Below are 25,582 nucleotides of genomic sequence, written 5' to 3' on the forward strand. Positions count from 1 at the left end.
AGCCCATTCCTCAAGGAAAAACTGCTCCGGCTCCTTCAAGTTAGATGGTTTCCTCTGGTGAACAGTAATCTACCAGTCTGAACCACAGATTCTCAATTGGATTAAGATTAACACAGCAAGTACAGGTAATGGAGCAGACTAAACATGGAACACTAGAGTCTGCGTGTCCTAGCGGGCCTTAAATATGATTAGGGAGATGATATCACTCAGGCATGCCAGGTAACCTGAAAAACCTGACGTGGAGCACAGCAGAGGGAAGCAAACTGAGGTGAAGGAAGCAGAGCCTGGGATAGTTGTGTACAGGTATTGATGACCTGTCCTAAGGATAAGCCATAGATATAAAAGTACTGGACCCCTTTAATTCTTGTCCTCATAAACAAAATTAGAGATTATTTTACGAGGTTTCCTTATTTGCCAGCTCCACTTTATGACTAATATGACATAAAGCAGAAACTCCAACACGTTGGTGGAGAGTAGTGTAATGCTACCGCATTGGTAACTTGTAGGGCAGCACCTGTTGGAGTATATGGTACAGGTTACTGACCAAGACTAGTTTCTCCTTTCTTCTGCCCATGGACTTGCATTAGGTAAAAACACAAAGTCAGCGTTACATACCCTCCCCAGGTCTAGAGATGCCTCTCTGCCACTGCTCCGTTCTGCCAATATAGGCGTCACAAGTCACTGAGCCCAGTGATTGGCTGCAGGTCACATGAACTGTAGTCGTGACATCACCATTGCAGCCTGTCAACAACAAAAGGAGCAGCAGCAGAGAGGCCGTGCTGGGTTTGGGGGTGAAGAATGCTGATTTTGATTTTTTTTTAAGTTTATGGGCAAAATAAAGTTGAAAGCAGAAAACCCCTTTGACTACTTTTCCAAGCAGAAAACTTTCAGTGGGGCTCCTTCACAAAGGTCCTGTGGGTGGTCACACCACCTCTAGCTAAGACGAGCCCACTTTTTAGAAAAGTGATGGAGTCTGAACGAAAAACTTGCAAATATCTTGCACAAGTGCCCACTAGAGGGATGATCAGATCCCCCCAAGAGTACAATTTGTGTTGATAGAAGATTGGGCCATCATGGAGGCAGACGTACCATTGGTGCAACCAAGGGCCCAAGAGGTAAGGGGGCCACTTTCAGCTCCAAAGCAGGTGTTATTGTGCATTATGAGGAGCTATTGGACTGAAAAGGCCCATATGTTGTTGTCGCACCCCAGGGGTCTGGTTGCCACAGTAATAGGAATATTACGTCTGAGAGCAAGTGGGAGGTTTCTCTGGTCAGGAGCCCTAAGCATGCAACACCGCCTGCCCAGACCTGGGAGGGGAGGAATCTGCCCTTATAAACTGGGTCTGGGGCGGGATTAGGACAGTCAGAGCCTGGAGAGGGAAAGTTACAGCAGGAGCTCTGTAGGAGCTAGGAGCAGAAGACCAGGGGCTGGAAGCTAAGCAGAGCTCGCCCTGGCAGAAGAATCTGATAACCGGACACCGCAGTCCGAGGCTGTGGGGACTGATATCCACCCAGCAGCAGAAAACAGCCGGCAGGGGATTCCAGGTCCTCTGGCCATAGAAGCCCGGAGGCTCAGTCACAAGGAAGGGACCAGCACCGCCATCCAGGAGCGGAGGCTAACAGAAGGCCCCAAGTCACCAGCCATACGGGTGAGCACCACACGGTATACTCAGGACGTGGGCTACTTCTACCCGCTTACAGCAAGGTAGCCAGAAAGAGTGCAGATAGATGGGGAGGCCTACAACTCCACCTGGCCAGGGGAACTCCTGTTTGCTCGCAGACTGACCAGGCCCCTTATGCTAGCCAGTACTCCTGGGAGGGTCTGCCTTAATATCACCAGTAAAGACCCTGAACTGCACTGCAAAGACTCTGAGTCTTTCCTACTCATCGCCACACCAGCACTACTAGTGCTGGGATGCCCGCGCACCATCACTCCCATCATCCACATTCCCTGCCCTGAGGCCATACTCCTCCCGTGGGGAGTTATCCCATCTTTTGCTGCGCACACCACACCAGCCTCAGCGGACTGCCTCGCAGCGGCGGTACACCCTGACCGCAATCCACGGGTGGCGTAGTCGGACAATTAACTTAAAACCCCACAAAATACCGCCATCGGCCTGACCACCCTGAGCCACGGGACCGGGTCACCGCCACGGATACTACAACCCCCAAAAGCCCGGTTCCGGGTGCCCCTCGGCCCAGGGGGCGAGTCAGCTTTGGCGTAGTCGGCAGGATTTCGTGCCCGCAACCACCGGGTACTGTGCGCCTTCAAAAGACTGTCATACCTGCCGTGGTGAAGGTCCCCGCCATCCGGAGCCGTTTCCCGCCATCTTCAGTCAGTTCCCGCCATCTTCAGCTGTTTTCCCGCCATCCGAAGTCGTTTTCCCGCCGTCGGACGCCATCTTCAGGACGCCGCGCGGGAAGAAGAGCGGCGTGGACGCCGAAAGCGCGCGAGACCCGAAGCTCCGCCTCACGCATCGACGCTGCGCAAGGTCCTGGAAGGGAGAGAGAGCGACGCTGACGTCACCAGAGCGCGACGCAAGGTCCTCCACCCTGACGATCGCCTACGGAGAAGCAACAGAAGGTAGGCCACACTTAACTAGGGGGGGAGGAAAATGACGGATACGGAGGGACCCTCTACCACCAGTGCGGCCGCTGCCGCAGTAATGCCATTTACAATGCCCTATATCCCCGGAGCGGCCTGGCTGCCCCAGTATTCAGGGGAGTCGCATACCCTAAGAGACTTTAAAGCGAGACTGTACAGCCTGTTTAAGGTATACCCCCTGACAGAAGGACAAAAAGTGAGCATATTGGTAGGCCAGCTAACCGGGGCAGCCCAACGTGAAGTAAAGTCCTGGTCAGTCCGGGACAAGGAGACTGTAAAAGAAATCTTAACCCGTCTGAGGGACACTTTTGATACTCGTACCTCAGCAGAGATCAAAATGAAATTCTATGGGTGCAAGCAGCGGGCCCAAGACAGTATAAGAGACTATGCTTTGAATTTGCAAGAGGCCCTGGGAGCCATTAAACAGGCAGACCCTGACAGTGTGCGGAATGCAGATGAACTGTTAACTGAACAATTCATTGAGGGTCTGCTGTCCAACGCCCACCGAACCCAGTTACGTGCAATGGCCTTGCAGAGCCCTGGTTTAGACTTTGCAAAGTTCAAAGACAGGGCCATCCGGGTGCTCAGAGAACCGGCACCGGATAGTGCTGTAACCCACCGGCGCCCTGCTATTACCTATCACCAGGAGGCGGCGCCCTTGTCTACAGAGTCTGTAGGAGCTGATGCGCAGGCTTTGGATAACAACCCGGCTACAGACCTGCACCATCAGGTCCAAGAGTTAACCAAAAGTGTAGCCGCGCTAACCAGGACTGTGCAGTCTTTACAGGTCTCTCCTCCAGGGAAGATCCAGCTGGCATCCGGACCGGAGGACGTCCCGTGGCGCCGACAGAGGAGGATCCCAACGTCCAGAGGAAGGCCCAGCGACAGATACGAGGACGGACAACCCATCTGCCGCCGCTGCAATCAACCCAGACACATGGCAAGGTACTGTCATTTAAACGGGCACAACCTGGGGTAGAGGGCCAACCCCCAGGAGTAAGATCATCAGGCCCATCGAACTGGCGTGATAAATACGTAGGGGGACGTCCGGTCTTGCCTGTGGTACTGGATGGCATTCCTATGAGTGCCCTACTGGACACTGGGTCACAAGTGACTACCATCCCGTACGTGCTCTTTAAGCGGTACTGGAATGACTCGGACATAACCCGCTACCCAGATGAGGACCTGAGTATCATCGCCAGCAATGGTCAACCCGTGCCGCAGGTGGGGTTCAAAGAGGTGACCATTAAGGTCGGTAAGGTCGAATTGGCGGCACAAGGACTGATTATTGTGGACATTGACCGTCATGAGAGTCACCCTAGAATAACCTTGGGAACTAATGTGATTGAAAATTGTCTTGCAGAGGTGATTCTCATTTTACAGCAGGTTGCCAAGAACGCCAGTTCCAGCCAGCAGCGTGTGCTCCAAAAAGAGATCCGGGCACTGATGAAGCGGCAACAAGTGGAACTATCTGGTGGTGAGATAGGTAGCGTGAGAATGTGTGACCCGTTCCCTATTGCCATGCCCCCGAAAAGTGAGATGATGATCTGGTGCCGGGCAGCTATTGGTCTAAGAGGTAGAGACTACCAAGCCATGGTAGAACCCGTCTACTCAGACAGTAGGCCCACCATTTTGACAGCACGGGGGGTGGTTGATGTACGCCATGGGAGGGTGCCCGTCTGCATCATAAATATCGGGGAGAGAGAAGTATACCTGCCCCGGTATGCCACGCTAGCCAAATTATTCACCATAAACCAAAATTCTGTAAAGGCCGTAGAACCCTTGCCTCCATCTCAACCAGAGAAAGGTAACGGCTCTAAGAAACAAATGGAGGACTGGTGTCAGCAACTGCATTTGGGTACTGACTCCACTCCCTCACACCAAAAACAGGGAGTCTACCGGGTGGTTCAGGAGTACGAAAGAGTCTTTAGTAAACACCCGCTAGACTTCGGGCGAGTAAAGGGGGTAGAACATCACATCCCCACAGGAGACCATCCGCCTATAAAGGAAAGATACCGACCTGTACCCCCTGCACACTATCAGCATGCAAAAGGGATGTAGCGGGACATGAAGGAGGCTGGGGTAATCAGGGACAGCTGTAGCCCCTGGGCAGCTCCACTAGTTCTAGTGAAAAAGAAGGACAACACCATGAGAATGTGTGTAGACTACAGAAAGGTCAACCGTATCACACACAAAGATGCGTACCCGTTACCTAGGATAGAAGAATCTTTAGCTGCATTAAAATCTGCTAACTTCTTCTCCACTTTGGATCTTACTAGCGGGTACTGGCAGGTTCCTGTAGCAGAGGCAGACAAGGAGAAGACCGCATTCACCACCCCGATGGGTCTCAGCGAATTCAATTGTATGCCGTTCGGGCTCTGCAATGCACCAGGAACCTTCCAGCGGTTGATGGAATGCTGTCTGGGACACCGGAACTTCGAGACGGTCCTGTTATACTTGGACGATGTCATCGTTTATTCCAAAACCTACAAGGACTATCTGAAACACCTGGCAGAAGTGTTTGACGCCCTGGCAAGCTACGGCCTAAAGGTGAAACCCTCCAAGTGTCACCTCCTGAAACCAAAGGTGCAGTACCTGGGACACGTGGTGAGTGCTGACGGAGTGGCTCCCGACCCCGATAAGATCACCGTGATTAAGGACTGGCCAAGACCCTCCAGCATAAAGGAAGTGCGGCAGTTCCTCGGGTTGGTAGGCTACTACCGAAGATTCATTCCCGGTTTCACCAAAATGGCAGCCCCTATGCAGGACCTCCTGATAGGCCAATCCAGGAAGGCCAAAAACCAGAAGCCGCCCTTCAGATGGGAAAAGCTGGAAGAGGAGTCCTTCTGCCAGCTGAAGATGGCCCTCACGGGGGATGAAATCCTGGCGTACCCTGACTACAGCCAGCCCTTTATCCTCCACACGGACGCGAGCAACATCGGGCTAGGAGCCGTACTGTCCCAGATCCAGCAGGGGAAAGAGCGGGTAATCGCTTACGCCAGCCGAAAACTACGGCCCACAGAGAGAAACCCTGAGAATTATAGCTCATTCAAGCTAGAGTTCCTGGCAGTGGTGTGGGCAGTGACCGAACGTTTCAAGCATTACCTTGCCTCTTCCAAGTTCACCGTGTACACAGATAACAACCCGTTGACACACCTGGACACTGTAAGACTTGGTGCCCTGGAGCAGAGATGGATGGCCCGCCTGTCCAACTACGAATTCACCATCAAATACCGGGCGGGACGCTCAAATGCCAACACGGATGCCCTGTCCAGAATGCCAAACTTACCGGACGTAGGGGAAGATCCAGAAGATCTGGAAGAAGTCGAACTCCCTGCGTTCCACCGTCATGGGATTGCCCTGTATTCCCATCGTGTGAAGGACAGGCGCTCTGCTACGTTCAATCCCTTACCCCACTACAGCTTGGCGGAGACACAAGACAGTGATCCCGCAGTCCGTCTGGTGAAGGAAATACTGACACAGGCTGATGCCCGCCTTGACCCAGACGCTCCGGAGGAGACCAAGCAACTGTGGAAGGAGAAAAGTAAGCTGTTTCTCTACAGGGAGAAGCTGTGCCAGAGAATGGTCAACTCTCGAACACATGAGCTGACCTGGCAGGTAGTGGTCCCAAGACGAGATGCGGCTATGGTCCTGGAGGCATACCACAACGGAGCAGGACACTTCGGATGGAAAAAGCTGGAGTTCTTCTTGCGTGAACGGTTCTACTGGATAGGCATGAGAGGAGCCATCGAGAGGTGGTGCAGAGATTGTGGCCCGTGCCACCTAAGAAGAAAGAACCGTGCCAGCCAGAAGACTCCCCTGCAGTCCATCATCACCAGGCAGCCACTGGAACTGGTAGCCCTGGACCATGTGAAACTGGCTCCAAGCAGATCTGGGTATGTCTACGCCCTCACCATCGTAGATCACTACTCCCGGTTCCTGGTGGTGGTCCCTGTCAAGGACTTAACGGCTCAAACAGCAGCTAGAGCCTTCCAGCAGCACTTCTGCCGTCCTCACGGGTGTCTGGAGCAAGTGTTGACGGACCAAGGACCAGCCTTCGAAGCGGAGGTCTAACAGGAGTTCTGCAACCTGTATGGCTGCAAGAAGATAAGAACAATGCCCTATCACCCTCAGACCAACGGACTATGTGAGAAAATGAACCAGGTGGTGATAGACTTGCTAAAAACATTGCCCCTGGAAGAACGCAGTCTGTGGCCTGAAAAACTGCCTGATTTGGTGGACTTGTACAATCACATCTCCGTAGGCTCTACCAACTGTACCCGGGCTTACCTAATGAGAGCAAGACCTGGTAAGCTGCCTATTGACCTGGATATGGGAGTCCTGACACCTGAGGACACCTCGCCAGAGGCAGACTGGGATACAGAACGGCAGCAGCAGTATCGGAAAGTGCAGGAGAGCGTCGAGCGGAGTCTGTCTCAAGCAAGAGAAAGGCAAGAGAAGGCTTATAACCAGTATGCTCCCGCAGTTCCCCTGGTGCCTGGAGAGCAGGTCTTGAAGAGAAAGAGGCGGCTCCACAAGTTGGACGACCAGTGGGAGAAGGACCCGTACACCGTACTGCCCTCAAGTCATGAGAACCCAAAAGTATGTATCATCACTAAGGACGGAGGAGAGACCACAGCCATTGTCTCCAGAGACCACCTGAAGAAGTGTCCCGAGCAGCTGCAAAGCCCTGAAGAAGATCAAGAAAACCCTCAACCCGCAGAGGAAAGGGAAGAAATGATCAGTACCGTACTCGGAGACTTTCCCCGGTCCTGGACTCAGATTAACAACGCTGTCGTGGTACCCGTCCTCACCTTTCTCCAGCCAGCCCCAGAAGAGCCTACAGAAGAACAGGTAGTGTCAGAAGAGCAGCCGGCCCAGGAGGCAGAAGAACCCATACCAGCAGCCCAGGAGAATCAACCCTCTGCTAGTAGTGAGCCTGCCGTGCCCCTAGTAAGCCAAAGAGTATGCAGAAAGCTGCCAGACCTACCTGCAACACCTCCTACACCCTGTAGTGCAGAACCAGATAGTGGGTTACGTAGGTCCACCAGGAGCACTAGAGGAGAAATGCCCGCACGCTGGAGAATCTAAACTGTAATATATATTTAACTGTACATACATAAATGTTGAAAATGGTTTATGTTTGTTGCCTGGTTACTAATTATGTTTCTCTGGTTACCCTGCAGGTTTATTTGGACTGCAGGTTATGGACGCTTAATAACCGGAACTACATGTAGATAGTTGCACCTTGGTGCCTCTTGCAAAGATGGCCGCGGAAGAGAAAACCTGTCAGGCGTGGCCTCCTTGTGGCCCAAAGTAGCTAGCCTCAGCCTTGCAGCCACGCCCAGGGCCAACGCTTGGGGTTTGCTTTGGACAGGTCCCCTACTCTGTGCCAAGACTTCACCTTGTTGGGTGATATGGACACCCGGTTACGGACACGCCGTGACCTCTAAAGACTAAAGCTTCTTGTATATATGTTGTTGTGTTATTGTTTATACCCTGTATTTGTGTTTTCTTAAAAATGTGTTTAGTCCCGGAGTACTAAAATTCACTAGGGGGGAATGTGGCACCCCAGGGGTCTGGTTGCCACAGTAATATGAATATTACGTCTGAGAGCAAGTGGGAGGTTTCTCTGGTCAGGAGCCCTAAGCATGCAACACCGTCCGCCCAGACCTGGGAGGGGAGGAATCTGCCCTTATAAACTGGGTCTGGGGCAGGATTAGGACAGTCAGAGCCTGGAGAGGGAAAGTTACAGCAGGAGCTCTGTAGGAGCTAGGAGCAGAAGACCAGGGGCTGGAAGCTAAGCAGAGCTCGCCTTGGCAGAAGAATCTGATAACCGGACACCGGAGTCCGAGGCTGTGGGGACTGATATCCACCCAGCAGCAGAAACCAGCCGGCAGGGGATTCCAGGTCCTCTGGCCATAGAAGCCCGGAGGCTCAGTCACAAGGAAGGGACCAGCACCGCCATCCAGGAGCGGAGGCTAACAGAAGGCCCCAAGTCACCAGCCATACTGGTGAGCACCACACGGTATACTCAGGGACGTGGGCTACTTCTACCCACTTACAGCAAGGTAGCCAGAAAGAGTGCAGATAGATGGGGAGGCCTACAACTCCACCTGGCCAGGGGAACTCCTGTTTGCTCGCAGACTGACCAGGCCCCTTATGCTAGCCAGTACTCCTGGGAGGGTCTGCCTTAATATCACCAGTAAAGACCCTGAACTGCACTGCAAAGACTCTGAGTCGTTCCTGCTCATCTCCGCACCAGCACTACTAGTGCTGGGACGCCCGCGCACCATCACTCCCATCATCCACATTCCCTGCCCTGAGGCCATACTCCTCCCGTGGGGAGTTATCCCATCTTTTGCTGCGCACACCACACCAGCCTCAGCGGACTGCCTCGCAGCGGCGGTACACCCTGACCGCAATCCACGGGTGGCGTAGTCGGACAATTAACTTAAAACCCCACAAAATGCCGCCATCGGCCTGACCACCCTGAGCCACGGGACCGGGTCACCGCCACGGATACTACAACCCCCAGAAGCCCGGTTCCATGTGCCCCTCGGCCCAGGGGGCGAGTCATTGTTCTTGCCCAGGGGCCTCTTCTGTCTGTGTCCACTCCTGGGCCATCGTAAAAAATGGCCATGTTTAGTTACGGCATTTTGGCTCAAGCACGCTGCAGCCAGGTCTGTGTTGCTGCATGGCCTATGTGTGCTGCCATGCAGACTCCATCAGATGCTGCCATTATATTATTCCCTTAAAGCAATGCACTTATGGGAAATATTACCGTAAACAGAACTAGGTCAAATTCATAGGAAATCCTTTAAAAAATACCTTTGTGCAACCCCTAAAGGGCCGGGTGATTTTTCCTCTCTTTCTTAAAACAGCCATAACTTTTTTTGTTAATATCTCTGCCTTTATATTCCATATAAGATCTTGTTTTTTGCACGATAATTTCCAAGTGGGATGAAATAATGAAAAAAAATGCCATTCTGATATATATATATTTTTTAAACGACGTTCATTGTACAATGAAAACAACCTGGACACATGATTCTCCTTGTCAGAACTATTACGGCGATATCAAACTTGCACCTTTTTTTTAAATTTAAGTGGTAAAAAATAATTCGGAAGTTTGTAAAAAGTATTTTTGCCATGTAACATGACCGATGTTTGAATAAACCCTTATTTCTGATAAGTAATAAATGCAAAGAATAAATATATAAGAATAATAAATTAAAATAAAGAAGTAATAAATGCAATGAAATAATGGAAGAAAATAAATATTTATACATCTTACTGCATGTCCACAATCTGACCAAGAAATAATTTTTTTTTTGGAGATGTTTTTTTTTTATAGTACGGAGGTAAAAGTAAAATTGAAGACTTTCTAGTTTCTACTTTTCCCCATATTTCCAGCACAAACATCTGCACATCCCTTAACCAGTTAATCACACAACAGTGTTTATAACTTCTCAAGTTGATAACTAATACTTGACTTTCTGTTTTTCATCATCTGGACAAGTTTGGCATCCGCTCTAGTAATATACACATCTCCATCGACACGAGTGTTCCTGCCTCCAGAACTCTAGGAATTAATGGAAATGCAGCTTCAGATGTTTCGAGGTGAAGGAAGTTTGAAGAACAAAGTTGGAATATAGAATTACTCGTTTATTGCTTTTAAAAAGGAAAAAATATCAAGATTTTCCTTTAGGAACCCAGTGGATGAGATTTGGCAAAACCTCATCAATTTGCTGGTACTTGAAGTTTTCTCCAGCCTCTTTCAGCCAACTTTTAGCTAGGCAAACCTTGGCAGTGTGTTTTTGACTTCATGACCCAAATTTAAAGTGATACTCCACTATGGGACTAAAAAGTGATATATATAATACATTACTCATGTATATTCACCCTACCTGGTGTCCTCAAGTTGTCTCCCGCGGCCGTCTCTGCTCATATCAGAGTTACTCATGGGTTCAAGATGACAGCTGCAGTGGCATGGTGTTAGGCTCACCTGGCAAGGTGGGTTCACGAAGCCGGAGGTCAGGGTGAACACACTAACCCAGGGCATTTTCACCATAGGCTGCAAGTCACATGAAACAGTAGGACATAGACAACTAGTTATGCTGGAGAGCTGACAAACAGGTGAGGCAGGATATGCTGGAAGTCACAGAATCAGGAGGGCAGAAGAAAAGGATAATGGCAGCTCTGAATCAGCACACAGATGTAGTGTCACGCAAGGTGTGGGAAAGACTTAGTGCAACACAAATGGAAGAGGGAAAGGGAGCCCAGACTATAGGGAAAGGGGGGAAGTAGAGACCTCCTAGGTTGATCTAGAGTCACCTTGTCTCCCTTAACATCCCTATATTGGCTCTTCACCAATCGCTGCACGCGTGCCTCGCCCTGTCTTTCCCTGGCGTATAGCTATGGATAGGGAAGAGAGGAGGTGAGCACTAGTTGATCTCCACTAAACACTATAGATAGCAAGGGTACACAAAAAGGGGGAAATTGCTTAGCTTTAGACAACTCCAGACAAATGCACATATGGCCTCAAGCTCCAGAGAGGACGAAGTACTGCTCTTCCTAAAGCCTCACAAGTAGTAATAAATATCGCTGGCACCTTCCTCTGAAACACAGCAGGTATTTATACACACAGCCAGGGTGTTAATTAGCCAGAGGAAGGTAGCCGCTGGGTGCTAGAGACAGCCTCTAAGATGTCTGTAATGCAAAATGTAGAGATCTCCTGCAACCAACTGCAAGTGGCTGTCTGTCACTTCTGACACACCTGTGATATGTCGCTGTCAAAATAGATTCATGTGAACAGTCTTAAAAAGTTTGTGATGCTCACAGCAAACGATGGGTTCACCTACAGTGAGCTAGCAGATGGTTATCCAGCAGGTCTCAGGGTTTGTAGAAATTACAGGAGTTTTCACAGGTGAATGCAGTGTAGTGAAAAGTCTTTAAAAGGTCAGTTTGTAGTGCTTACAGCAAATAAAGGGTGAACCAGCTGATCTTGTGCAGCCGTGTCAGTTGCAGAATCATGGAAGTCTAAGGAGATAGAGGGCGCTGTTCAAATGCATGGCAGTTGAACACATTACTTTCTTAACACTCATCCATAGGAGTGTGTCCAACTGAGCCTTAAAAAGCCTAGGGAGATGTCACTGAGACAAAGCGGGCAGCTTGTTAAACCCAATATGGAGCACAGCAAAGGGCAGAAGTTACAGGGGGAAGGGAGCGGAGCCCAGCTGAGAAAGGAGTGTAACATATGCCTAAAGCAATAATAAGCGGAAACCATGCCTTTCCTGTGCTGTGGGATAGTAAAGGCAAGGGAGACGTGGTTCTTCACACTGCACTCCCAATGCCACAGCAGCTGTTATATTGAAAGCAAGAGGTACGCCAATTATACACAAGAAATGTCTAGCCGCTTTTTAAGTCCCAGGGTGGAGAATTCCTTTAATAGACCAGTTTATTCAACGTGGAACATGTCGTAACAATCCTTCTGAATAATAAACAAAAGCCCAATGTCCCAACACAATGTAAGATTTCCCTAATTATCGCACTCGACTTGTCCACACAGTAAACAATCACTTTTCTTTTGGTCCCTATTTTTATTTCTCTCTTCTAAAAAAAACCCAAAATACATTCAATATGTTGGTGTGAAAAGAGAGAATAATTAACAAGCAGATGATGGGAGGGTCAGGCGTGTAAAGTGTAAGTTTTAGCATGCCCATTATATTTATCTAGCTAACATACAAGGACTTCTCTGCGAGTTATCCCTATACTATGACTGGCCTAAAATCGGCTTCTGGGCCAAATCCTGACTGATGACATATTCTTCTCTAATCAGTGCTTGGAGATATCACAATTTCTGTGTTTTTGTTTGTCTTCCCACTTTTTGAGGATTGATCTAAGGTTTTCAATGCGATTGAAGTTTGGGGAGTTTCCTAGCCATGAACACAAAATTTCAGTATTTTGCTCACTGAGACACTTAGTTGTCACTTTTGCCCTTTAGCATGGTCTCCATCATGCCAGAAAGAGCATTGTTTATTATCAAATTATTCCTGGATCATTGGGAGAAGTTGCTCTTGGCCGTGTTCTTGTGGCTGAACTCCCTCCATTGATGAAAAGCAACCACAAATGAAAGGTGCCAGGATGCTTTACTGTTGTCCTGGCACAGGACTTATCTATATGGAAATGGGGGGACACAATAGGTAGACCATGGTCATCAGCCAGTATCTGTCTAAGGGGAGTTACCGTGTGGCGTTTGGTGCATGGAGGATGTGGAGACAAATGAATACGCAGGGGCAGATTAAGATTAACATTTAGGAGGGGAAGGGGAGAGTTAGGTTGGTGAGTTGAGGTGGTCGGTTTGTCTAAACTGATGTGTCCTTAAAGCACGTTTGAAGACATGGGGGTTAGATGTTAGTCGGATTGTTTGGGGCAGTGCATTCCAGAAAACTGGCGCAGCACGAGAGAAGTCTTGGAGCCGGAGGTGCGAGGTTCGGATTAAGGAGGATGTTAGTCTTAGATCAGTTGCAGATCGGAGGGCACAGGAGAGGCGATAGACAGAAATGTGAGATGAGATATAGGCCGGTGCAGAACTGTGGAGAGATTTGTGAGTGAGAGATGAGTTTGTATTGTATTCTGTGGTGAATGGGTAACCAGTGCAATGGCTGGCACACGGTAGAGGCGTCGGTGAAGCGGCCTGATCGCAATACAACCCTGGCTGCTGCATTCAGAATGGATTGGAGAGGAGAGAGTTTGTTTAGAGGGAGACCGATCAGTAGAGAGTTGCAGTACTCCAGACGAGAGTGAATAAGAGCGACAGTAAGAGTTTTTTCCGTATCAAAGGTGAGAAAAGGTCGGATTCTGGAGATGCTTTTACGGTGCAGGTGACAAGAGCGAGTGAGTGATTGGATATAGGGAGTAAAGGAAAGTTGTGTGTCAAATATGACTCCAAGACAGCGGGCGAGCTGCTTGGGAGTTATGGTGCCGCCACCCAAGGAAATTGAAAAGTCAGGTATAGGTTAGTAGAGGGAGGAAAAATAAGGAGTTCAGTCTTGGAGAGATTCAGTTTCAAATAGAGAGAGGACATGATGTTAGAGACAGCAGACAGACAATCCTTGGTATTTGTATTAGGGTAGGGGTGATGTCAGGTGAAGAGGTGTATAATTGGGTGTCGTCAGCGTAGAGATGATACTGGAACCCAAAACTGCTGATGGTTTATCCAATAGGAGCGGTGTATAAGGAGAGGAGGAGGGGGCCTAAGACTGAACCCTGAGGAACCCCAATAGTAAGGGGACGAGGAGAGGAAGAGGAGCCGCAAAAGACACAGTGAAGGAGCGGTCAGAGAGATAGGAGGAGAACCAGGAGAGAACAGTGTCCTTGAGGCCTATAAAGCAGAGCATAGTGAGGAGGAGCTGATGATCCACAGAGATGAATGCTGCAGAGAGATCCAGGAGAATCAGCAGGGAGTAGTGACCATTAGATTTAGCTGTTAGTAGATCATTAGAGACTTTAGTGAGGGCAGTTTCAGTAGAATGTAAAGAGCGGAAACCGGATTGTAAAGGGTCAAGAAGAGAGTTATCTGATAGATAGCGGATTAGACGGGAGTGGACCTGGCGTTCCAGGAGTTTAGAGATGAAGGGAAGATTGGAGACAGGTCTGTAGTTAGTATATACTATGAGGGCACAGTTTATGGACCCTCTGTGTATAGTATAGGGGCCCCCTGTGTATAGTATATGGACCCCCTGTGTATATGCTATGAGGGGACAGTATATGGACCCCCTGTGTATATACTATGAGGGGACAGTATATGGGACCCCGTGTGTATATACTATGATGGTACAGTATATGGACCCCCTGTGTAAACTATGAGGGGACAGTATATGGACCCCCTGTGTAAACTATGAGGGGACAGTATATGGGACCCCCTGTGTATATACTATGAGGGGACAGTATATGGACCCCCTGTGTATATACTATGAGGGGACAGTATATGGACCCCCTGTGTATATACTATGAGGGGACAGTATATGGGACCCCGTGTGTATATACTATGATGGTACAGTATATGGACCCCCTGTGTATATACTATGATGGGACAGTATATGGACCCTCTGTGTATACTATGAGGGGACAGTATATGGACCCCCTGTGTATATACTATGAGGGGACAGTATATGGACCCCCTGTGTATATACTATGAGGGGACAGTATATGGACCCCCTGTGTATATACTATGATGGGACAGTAAATGGACCCCCTGTGTATACTATGAGGGGACAGTATATGGGACCCCCTGTGTATATACTATGATGGGACAGTATATGGACCCCCTGTGTATATACTATTATGGGACAGTATATGGACCCCCTGTGTATACTATGAGGGGACAGTATATGGGACCCCCTGTGTATATACTATGAGGGGACAGTATATGGACCCTCTGTGTATACTATGAGGGGACAGTATATGGGACCCCGTGAATATATACTATGTGGGAACAGTATATGGACGCCCTGTGTATATACTATGAGGGGACAGTATATGGACCCCATGTGTGGACCCCTGTGTACAGTATATGGACCCCCGTGGCATGTGTGGACCCCTGTGTACAGTATATGGACCCCTGTGGTATCACACAGCCCTATACGGCTGTGGCGTCCGCCGCTCTCCATCCTTAGCTTCGGCTTCATCCCCGGCACCGTTTCCATGGTTACCAGAGTATATAAAGCTGTGTGTCTCCGGCGCCCGCAGCAGTCGCTCCGCAGCCTCCCTCCGTGCAGGATGCTCCGTCCCCGGGACCTCCGGCGCAGCTCGGGCACTCGCACCTTCCTGGACGCCATGCACGGCGGTAAGGTGCACCTGGCCCGCTTCGTGCTGGACGCTCTGGACCACAGGATCGTGAACTCCCCGGCGGGGGAGCAGGGCCGCACCCCGCTGATGTTCGCCGTGTGCCTGCGGGAGGCCGAGCTCCGGAGCCGCTTCGTGCGGCTGCTCCTGGACAAAGGCGCGGATGTGAACCGGCAGGACGAGACGGGACGCACGGCGCTGAGCCTGGCCTGTGAGCTCGGACACCTGGACGCCGTGAAGCTGCTGGTGCAGCACAGCGCGGACCCGGAGGTCGCCGACCGGGACGGGAACCGGGCGCTGATGTACGCGGCGTCCTGCGGCCACAGCGCGGAGCTGCTCTTCCTGCTCCGCGCCTACAAGCGCTTCGGGCTGCGCCTGGACGCCACCAACAGAGCGGGCATATCGGCCCTGGACGCCGCCCGGGTGTCCGGCCACTGGGAGTGTGAGCGGGCGCTGAGCGGGCGCGGCCGGGACGGAGAGCCGACTGCCCGCAGCCCCAAGCCGCTGTCCCGGCAGGTGCTGCAGCGCTTCTCCCGGCCCTTCTCACAACGCCGGGAGGAGGAGGAGGAGAGCGCCCGGGCAGCCCTCACCCGCTCCGCCAGCTGCTCGCCGGCCCACGCGGAGGAGAAGGCCCCGGAGAAGGCGGCGCTGGCCGTGCCCGAGCCCGGCATCCAGCGGGCGCACAGCTGGGACGGCTCCGGCACCGGGGGACTATCGCAGGGCAGCCGGCTGCTGCGCCGGGGAACCTCGCCCGACTTCTGCCCCGGAGACATGAGGAGGAGGGACAGCACCTGCAGCCGGAGCCAGCTCATCCCGACCAGGCAGGCCCTGGCCTTGTGACCGCCAGCACGCCCGGGATTGTGACTCATGCAGCAAACGATCAGGCACGGCCACCTACAGCAAAGGACAGGCAGCCAATCAGAACGTGCTCTCCGTGTTTTGTGCAGCAAATGATGACCAGGAACGTGGTCAGGTGACTTGGCCGGTGCATAGTGAGGACCTTCACTGTTATGGACATACAGGAAGCCTTTGGTGGGGTGTATGTGACTATTGTAAGGGCCTGGCTGTAGCAGTGACTGATATGTTACCTACAAAGGAGCAGAAGACGGACCCTAGACACCAGAGCTACGTCCGTTACCACCTTAGACCCCTGGATGTCTACTGAGAAGCTTAGGATTTGCCTTATATTTATAGGTAACAATTTGGGACACTATCAGGACCTGGTGAATCACAGGGGTTGTGCAGCGCCTCTTTCTGCACTCTGGCGGGATGGGATCCTATTCTAGTCATCAGTCCGCACGCGGTATAACTGCCGGGCATTGGACTCTCACATCCGAGTGCCGCAGCGCCTCCCAGTGGCAGAGGCAGAAGTGTTAAGCGATACACACCCCCTTTAAGGGAAACAGTCAGTAAGATCAACCAGCCCAATCTGGATGTATGGGAATGCCGGCCTTTATATGAAGATGTCGACAGATTTAGTTTTCAATCTATTGCCGAAAAATCAGCCTTCTAATTTATATGCGAATGAGGCATAAAGTGCTCTGGGCGTGACTGCCCTTCCCAGCACCGCCCTCTTTAGCTTGATTGACAGCTCACTGATTGCCCTGCCTGAGGTCATGCAGACTGTGAGCGATTAATCAAGATAAAGAGGCCGGTGCTGGGTGGGGAAACAACCTGGGGGCGATGAGGCTCGGGAAGTGCTCGGTCACACCCGGAGCACTTCACGTCTCATTTGTATACTGATGGAGAAAAAAAACTAATTACTCGGGAACGCAGCAACAGATAACTTTTTATATATATATATATACTGTATATATATGGTGTGGGGGAGGGGGTGATCTTACTGACAGATTCCCTTTAATGTCTCACAAAGCCTATATCCACCATCGCACTGTTATTACATGGATATTAAGTTACACAGCTATGAAAATATTTTGTATTATTACTCTTCTGTAGTGAATCCTAGAGCTGAATTCATAATTCTGCGGGTTATCAGAAAAAGCTTATTACAAGGGGGGATATCCTCATCACTGAGATCATGGGGTATCTGTCTATATGCTGGTTGGGTTTCCGGCTGACTCCTTACAGAACTATGGTCGCCTCTAAGCACCACGTATGGACAGGCCCAGCCCAGTCCGTCCATGAGTGGCAGAGACGCCACTATCCCTGTAAAGACCCAACATGACGAAGGACTTGTCTCCACATCACAAGGGTCCAGTTTTTGCTCTTTGTTCACGCTGTTTCTCTGATTATTCCTCTTTTGTGCGTTCTTTCTTAATACTGTGTCTGAGATATGGGCCTTTTTATCCAGTGCTATTTTATGGGGCTCCTCTGGGGCGTGTGTTTAGGCTGCTTGGCATGAGCCACACCCACTTGATAAACACCATAAAACTTAGCACCATATCTCTGGGACTGTATGGTGGGTTTAAAAATGTGGGGAAAAAAGTGTTTTCAGGGGAACCGCGGGAATGAAAGGGCATAAACGGGGCACTTTTAACCTGGCGACTGGTCCCCTTTAGCGGACTCCAGCAGTACCCCATGGGCCTCATTGATTTATCATAGTTCTGCTATAAAATGTGCAATGCTGATGTAAACCTAAGATGTACCCTAAAGGCCCAGCTGAGCCCCTGTAACGCAGGGAGGCAATGAGCGCTGCACCTTTGTTCTATAATGCAGCCCAGACTGTGCACAGAAAATGTGACTGCAAAAAAATGCTGCAAGATTTCAGCTCTGAAGGCTGAAAAAAAATAGTGAATTGAGCTCTAGGCTATACTGCAGGCTAGCTCAGGATCCGTAGCCTTACCAATGGATTTATACAGTTGATCGGATTGTCTGGTTGTCACGTACAGCTGCTGCGCGGGGTTGTGGGCATTGCCCGCATAATGTCGGTGTAGTTTGGATGCACGCGGGAGCTGCTACATGAAGACTAAGCCTTATAACGTTCCTCAGGGTTGTGAAAATAAAACTTTCTAAGCCCCGAAATGTAAATGCAATAAACTTTGGAGAATCCCTCCATTTACAAGTCCCCCCGCTATTCACCTTCTGTTTCTCCATTGACTTCCGTGTAGTGCGCCACCTTGTGGTGTAATAGTATATGCTCAACTGTTGTTACATTTTGGATCATATCAATCTTTGTTAACAACCAGAAAAGTTTTTAATAGTCAAACAAAGCAGATTGTTACTAAACAGACAGCTGTGATAGTGACTGGCTGCCCTTCCTCAGCTGCTGTCCATGGGAATATACCGCCTTGCATGAAAATCTTATGTATTTATGACGTAAAATACTTCACTGATCCTGGCACTAGGCTAGGAAAGCTCACTTAGGCCTCATTCACACCTCAGGTTTAATTTTTCATTTACATGAAAAACGCCTGATCAGTTTGGTCCAGGTGTTATCAGTACTTGAAAGAAAAAAATCCTCGATCTTCTCCTGTCTGTGAAAATCGGACTGCACTCAGGTGGCATCAGATTGCAGTCCGATTTTTTTTTATTTTTTTTTTTTTACTTGTATTGCTGACTATGATCCAACACTCGGGAAAAATCAAGGACACGTGAACAACCCCATTCAGTATTATAGGTACGAATGCGATCTGTAGAAAACACGGCGCTCGTGCTCAAAAAACAGATTTCTGAATGAGGCTTTAAAGCGTAACTGCATTTTTTATATTTTGCGGGCACTTTACATGCCTGCAGATCAATACGGTCCAGAGATTTCACCGATCGCTCAAAAGACGGCAAAGGAGTGTTGAGCTCAGGAGGCAGGAGAGCGCTGCATCGGCCAGAGCGTGCACTTAAAGGGGTTGTGCGCTTCTGCATCCTGAACACTCTTTTGCTGTCTTTTGAGCTATTAGAGTAGTTCCTATATTTGCAAAATATATTATTCTTTAAAGGTAATCTGTCAGGCGGATCGCCCCCTTCTTAGCTGTCCATATGGGCATGTAGGTCATACCTTGATATCTGCGATCTGATGTCTTATTCCAGAGAAATCCATGTTTTTCTTATAATGAGCTGTTAAGATCTATGGGCCGGACATAGATCTCCCCGAGACTCTGCCTTCAGAGATTATTATAAATGACAGGGGCGTTACCAGTGCGAGACCTGTAGATCAGGATAGCAGACTGTCAGTCATTACATGTCTCACACTGGTAACGTTTCTTTCATTTATAATAAGATTCTATATATATTCTATATATATAATAAGATGTCCGGCCCATAGATCTAAACAGCTTATTTACATATAAGAAAAATGTGGATTTACCTGGAATAAGACATGAGATCGCAGATATCAAGGGATCGTTTTATTCAGATTCCTATGACCTACATGCCCAGATAGATGAGTTAGGAGGGGTGATCCTACTGACAGATTCCCTTAAACTGCTGTCGACGTAGATGACACCATAAAAAAGGCTCAGGAAAATCAAAGGGATCAAGGACCAAGCACTGTCCAAAAATCGTTAAGGAAATCTGTCAGCAGGTTTTGGCTATTTAATATGACAGCGGCATGATTTAGGAAAAGAGACCCTGATTCCAGCCATGTGTCAGAGTTTTTAGATTTAGCAATGCAGCAGAGCTGAGGAAGCTAGCCCCGCCCCCACCAGGCTATGTAGGCACAATGTCCATAGACAGTGATCTCCTTATCTCAGGAGAGGGCGGGGTCAGACTAGGAGGCACAGGGGCACATAGTCTGACAGTGATAATTCACAGGTGATAAAACCTTCATTGCAAGTAAACAACAGTACAGACAACAAACTGACACCTCATTAAAATCTGTGTTTCAGCCCCCATCCCTTGTGTTTTTTGTTTCTTTCCTGAATTTACGTATCATTATTTCAAGTTTAAACAAACTTTGTGGGATAAAGAGGTAAGAATGTGATATTGGTGGCCTTTTCTTAGGATAGGTCATCAACATGAGATCTATCAGGATCCGGCACTGGGAACCCGCATAACTGACTGTTGGCAAGTCCACCGGGAGCCGGATGTGCACAGGGTCTCCGTACTCCATTACTGCAGCTCAACTCCTATTCACTTCAATAGAGCTGCAGTACCCAAGAATGGCCACTAGGTTTTGTTTAGACTTGTGGTGGTCTGGCTCCGTATGCTGTATATCAATCAAGACATAGTAACAGCCACCAGCCGAGTTATGAAGGGGGCACAAACGTGGTGTGATTCACACATGATCCTGATTACCTATACGAAAGTAGACCTTCAATAATAAACTCCCAGAAAAACCCCTTTAAAAATGCAGCAGTCAGATGTCACTGCGCACGGTTTAATATTTGGGCTTATGGTGCATTTATTCAGACACCCTGTGACCAATAAATGTTTCCCAATTGGCTGTCGGTTAATCTCAATAACAAATTATTATATCCTGTTATACAGCATGATGTTCTGCCGAGAGCTTTAAAATAATCTCACCTGACGAACGTTGTGCTTGTTCGTCAGATGATCAGCAGCCCATTTCCCCTGTCGGAAGTCTGAAAATGCACCAAATTTATCAAAGCGGATCATTCAGGATGACAGATTTGATGCATCTTTAGACTCTTGGTGAATATTACACCACTTCTTGGTTGTGCACCAAATTGGTAGCGCACTTTGGGGCATCTTACTCCATGTTCCCTGTCAAGCACAGCACAAAAAGTGTCTATACCACAGAACTCTAAGCTCGAGTCATAAGATATACTAATTAGATATACTGAGACTTTCAAATGTAATATGAGTGCAAAAATATACCATTATTCTACTTGTGTGAAGCTGGCCTTATTTCACCACATGGCGACCATACATTTACACCAGTATTTTACACCGTCTTGTTAGTCAATTTGGTGCATTTTAAAACTCTTTAAGTATCGTCCATTTCTCTCTGTGGTGGGTGGGGGGAAGGGAATTGATGGGGGCCCAATAAGTACTTAATTAAAGAGGTTGTCCACTACTAGGACAACCCCTTCTCAATGTGAATATTTGTGCCCCATTAAAATAAAAAACACCTATACTCCCCTCCCGTGCCAAAAATGGGATTCAAACATGGCTCCTAATGAAGCTATTGACTTTGGTTACGGAAATAGGGTCGGAGTCATCAAAGGTTTTATGCCCAAAAATCATTGTAAAAGCTTTGAAAAGTCGAAAAATGTTGCCACATTTTGTAGATGCACCAAAACCTTATGAGTATTGGCGTTTTAACCCAAGTTTCTCCCAGGTGGAGCTGTGGCTGCACGGTGATGGGGCGCCGCAGCTCGCCTAATTCATGATGTGTTCCCTGACTGGCGTGGCGCAGAGAGTCACACCCCACTTATCAGACGCTCCAGATTCATGAAGACGTAGGCACCCTTGACCCCAACAAGCCCATCAATACCGTCATGAAAATCGCCATTCTTGATGAATTGGATCATAGAGTCCAAAACGTGAAACTTAGGACTCCGTTTCACTTTTCCTGCATTGTCAATATGTCTCACTACTCCACCACAATATTGTGTCTGGCCGAACAGATGTGCACCCCCAGAAGAGAAGGTCAAACCAAAGTTTCATGTTCTTGTATTCCGCTGCCTAATTTTTGTCTCGGGAAAGGTCTAAATCCTGAGCTTTGGTGTTGTAGAGTGAAGGCACCAACAGAGACATGAATGGAGACAGAAACATGGTCTGAACTGGGCCTCAGGCCATATGTACACTATGAAGGTATAATATGGTTGGATTTTTTTATATCATGTCTGGTTTATATGGCATTGCTTTTAGGGGAAAATACTGTACCTCTAATATGTGTTACGGAGGCATCATTATAAAAGCAGCATACACAGCGCTTATGGCTGAAGAGAATGAAGAATTAAGTACTCCATTCTCAATCCCTATGTTTCCCCCTTGTAAAATAATGAAACTTATACTCCCCTTCGGTGTCGGCACTGGCTCTCTCGGGGATCGTGTGACATTGTCATGCGATCCCTGCAGCCAGTCAGCGCTGGCTTCACTCTCCTCATCTTCGGACAAATCACATACATGTGGAGGAAGCGAGAGAGCATTTTTTATATACACTGATAAGCAGTGGATGGTGGAAAGTGAAAAAAATGGCATTTTTCTACCTGTCATTCCAGGGCCCAATATGTCTTGGGTCATTGCGAAGTGACAGCTTTCTAATTATTACAATGTGTTTCACGCTTTTTTAACACTTTACATTTGGTCCTCATTTTTTGCTAGGCCAGATGACAGAACTCAAGAGAAAAGTTCTCATGCCATGTTAGGTCCGAGATGGTGATCTGCACGGCATAGGCTAATGGCAGAGGTGAGAGAAGGAAAAGACACCACTGAGAAGAGAACCCATTTCAGAAAGTACAACGCCCTTTATCAAGCTGTTTGGCGGCATTTTGACCCCATGATGTTGCTATCTTTTAGAAACCAATGTGCAGCCTGTGTTGCAAAGTGAAAAACTACAGTTCCACGGGTACGCCCTTCTAGGGCCCAAAATACTGTGGCTGGCTTGTACTACCTGGTACCCATTAAGATGGGTCTGCCAGGCACAGCAATACCACAAAAGTAGACGTAAACTGCCATTTGGGCTCCCCGCAGTTCCCCAAAACTAAGTGCCATCATTTGGCATTTGGAACATGCAATTTTCTGGCTTGGATGTGGGACACCTTGTCCCTTTTCCCCACCTCGTTATGAGCATGTTTTGGAAACCACAACCTGGATGAAACACCTATAGGGGTAGGATGTGCCTTTTGATCCCACAGTGGCATCTTTCAAATACATTAATGCATTGTGCAAATTGAAAAATTGTCAATTTTCCACAGTAACGTCATTTCTGTGCTCCACTCTGAAATGTCAGCCCTCTGTCCATTCCCACGCCATCCCCGTGTGTTGTACATGCATGGTGGACTGCGGGATCACCTTCTAACAGCGCCCCAAATAGACAGCAGATGTCAGGATGGGTTTGAAGGGTTTTTTTCATGAAAGATCTTATCACCTTTACACAGAATCTATAATATACTTACCTTGTAATGTCTTCACATCCGGTTCTTCCGTCCAGATGTGTCTGAATCCCAGAATTCCAAGAGGTGGAAGTTTGTCGACCGCCATATTGGGACACTCAAGTGATCGGTGTCTCAATATGGAAACCGCTGGTGGTACCAGCCTCTTGCGCGGTACCACCAGCGGAACACCGTCGCGAACACGCCGCACATGCCGCTGAATGATTCACTGACCGCCGCCATCTTTGTACAGGAGGAGCGCATGCGCAGTTTTAATGTGACCGCCGCTATCTGCCTGCACAAAGATGGCGGCGGTCTGGGGTGAGTGCACATAGGAAAGAGAGGACACACGGGGAGAGACAGCTCAAACGAGAGAACACATGAGGGAAGAAGACAGCACAGGGGTGGAGAGAGACAGCAGACAAGGGGAAGAAGACATGGGGTAGACAGGTCAAAGAAGAGATCACATGAGAGGAGAAGACAGCAGATGGGGAGAGAGACAGAGCACAGGGGGGAGACAGCTCAAACGGGACAGCACATGAGGGGAGAACACAGCACAGGAAGGAGAGAGACAGCAGACAAGGGGGAGAGCACATGGGGTAGACAGGTCAGAGAAGAGGGGAGAAGTCAGCACATGGGGGAAAGAGAGAGTGGATAGGTGGTGAGCACATGGGGGGGAGGAGAGATTCTCAACACTGCAAAGCCTGCCCCCATCGTGACATTACCGCCCTCCCGATGCCATAGCATCGGGCCTCCATCTAGTAAGTGATAATTGTCTTATCACTAAGGACACCATTGCTGGGACTCGATCCCTCCACACTTTGGGCAGGACTGAATGGAGGTTCGTCGATGTCCACTTCTGCCCAATCACTGACTGATTGAGGTAACCAAGTTCAGCGCTCGGCTTTCTCCGTCAGTCCAAGTCGTGTTGACGGTCCAATACTCCATTACCTAAATGAGGAAAATCTATCTAAATAAAGCACACAGAGGGATTACTGGCATTACTGACGTGTGGCCCCTTCAGTGCATGGACCTCTGCAGCCACAGGAAAGCTACGGAGACGATGATCCAGTCTCGGCGGCCTCCATGAAGACTATGGGCACATTGCTGCCACCCTTTGTGATGTCGCACTGGTTGTTACTCCACTCTCGCTATGGAACAAGTGACAGAATTTTGTATTTTACGACAAGATCTATTCTCATTGTGTTTCCTGCATAGATCTATAGAGCGGCCACTTTACTACATCGATAATTGGGTTAGTTTTACTATTCTCGTGCTGACATCTAGTGGCGGAATGGCACGGATACTTGTAGCCACCTTTATTAGGTCCTTTTTGTATTTCTATTCATTCCCAGTTAGGTTGACTCCCATCACTCATCTCTATTTTAATTGCATTCATATACTATTTGAGGATTTTGCTAGATGTCCTATTGTATAGGGGGTCAGTGTTTTTTTTGGTGGGGGGCCTCTTGTGTCGGTAAAGTGTGACCTTGCGGCTAGCAAAAGTGTTTTTGGACTGTTTGGATGTAAGAGACATTTTATTTGCAGGTCCTTTTTTTACCTTTTTAGGGGGTTACTGGACTTGGATGTGTTTTTGCTGCCTATCTTTTGGATATGTTCTAGTTATAACAGAGGACATCAGTCATAATGCTAAATAGGCAAAAAAAATGTTGTAAGTTACCAATAAATTATATCTAAATGCTGCAGAGGAAGAAAGTAAATCAATACATCACAACCAAGGATGCCGGGCACTGGCACAGATTCAAAGAGTTAAAGAGAACCTGTCAATAAGTTGTCCCCATGCAAACTAAAAGCACCCCCTTTAAGCCCTCTAACACATCAGTCCAGCAATCTGTGCATAAGCCCCCCGCTCCGCCATAGATCCATCAATATATGCAGTAACAAGCAAAAGGGTAACAATGTGTTAAACTTTTGACTTTCATGTTCCATATCTCACCATCCACTACTGCTTCCAACGTGAGTCTACCATCATTTTATAGACAATCATCTCTGCTATCTCATTCATAAATTTGACTTGTAACTATTTAGCATATGATTAGTTATGCAATGTCCCTGCATTGTTACTGTTTTGCTTCTAAAAATCGAAAATATTAATTATTATTGTTTTGTTAGTATTTTGTAAATCCACCTTTGGCTTTCAACACTGCTGGATCCT

The 25,582-nt window shown here is 48.6% G+C and overlaps 1 protein-coding gene across 1 annotated transcript; it reads left to right on the forward strand.

The window, feature by feature from the left end:
* The first annotated feature begins 15,337 nt into the window (after positions 1-15,337).
* ANKRD63 (ankyrin repeat domain 63) lies at positions 15,338-21,090 on the forward strand. Its single transcript, XM_073639198.1, has one exon. The coding sequence runs from the start codon at positions 15,389-15,391 to the stop codon at positions 16,292-16,294; it is 906 nt and encodes a 301-aa protein (XP_073495299.1). The 5' UTR covers positions 15,338-15,388; the 3' UTR covers positions 16,295-21,090.
* The last annotated feature ends 4,492 nt before the right edge of the window (positions 21,091-25,582 follow it).

Source organism: Phyllobates terribilis, unplaced genomic scaffold, assembly GCF_046119375.1.
Source record: "Phyllobates terribilis strain yellow unplaced genomic scaffold, ASM4611937v1 Scaffold_7__3_contigs__length_470593459, whole genome shotgun sequence".
Classification (NCBI taxonomy): Eukaryota; Metazoa; Chordata; class Amphibia; order Anura; family Dendrobatidae; genus Phyllobates; species Phyllobates terribilis.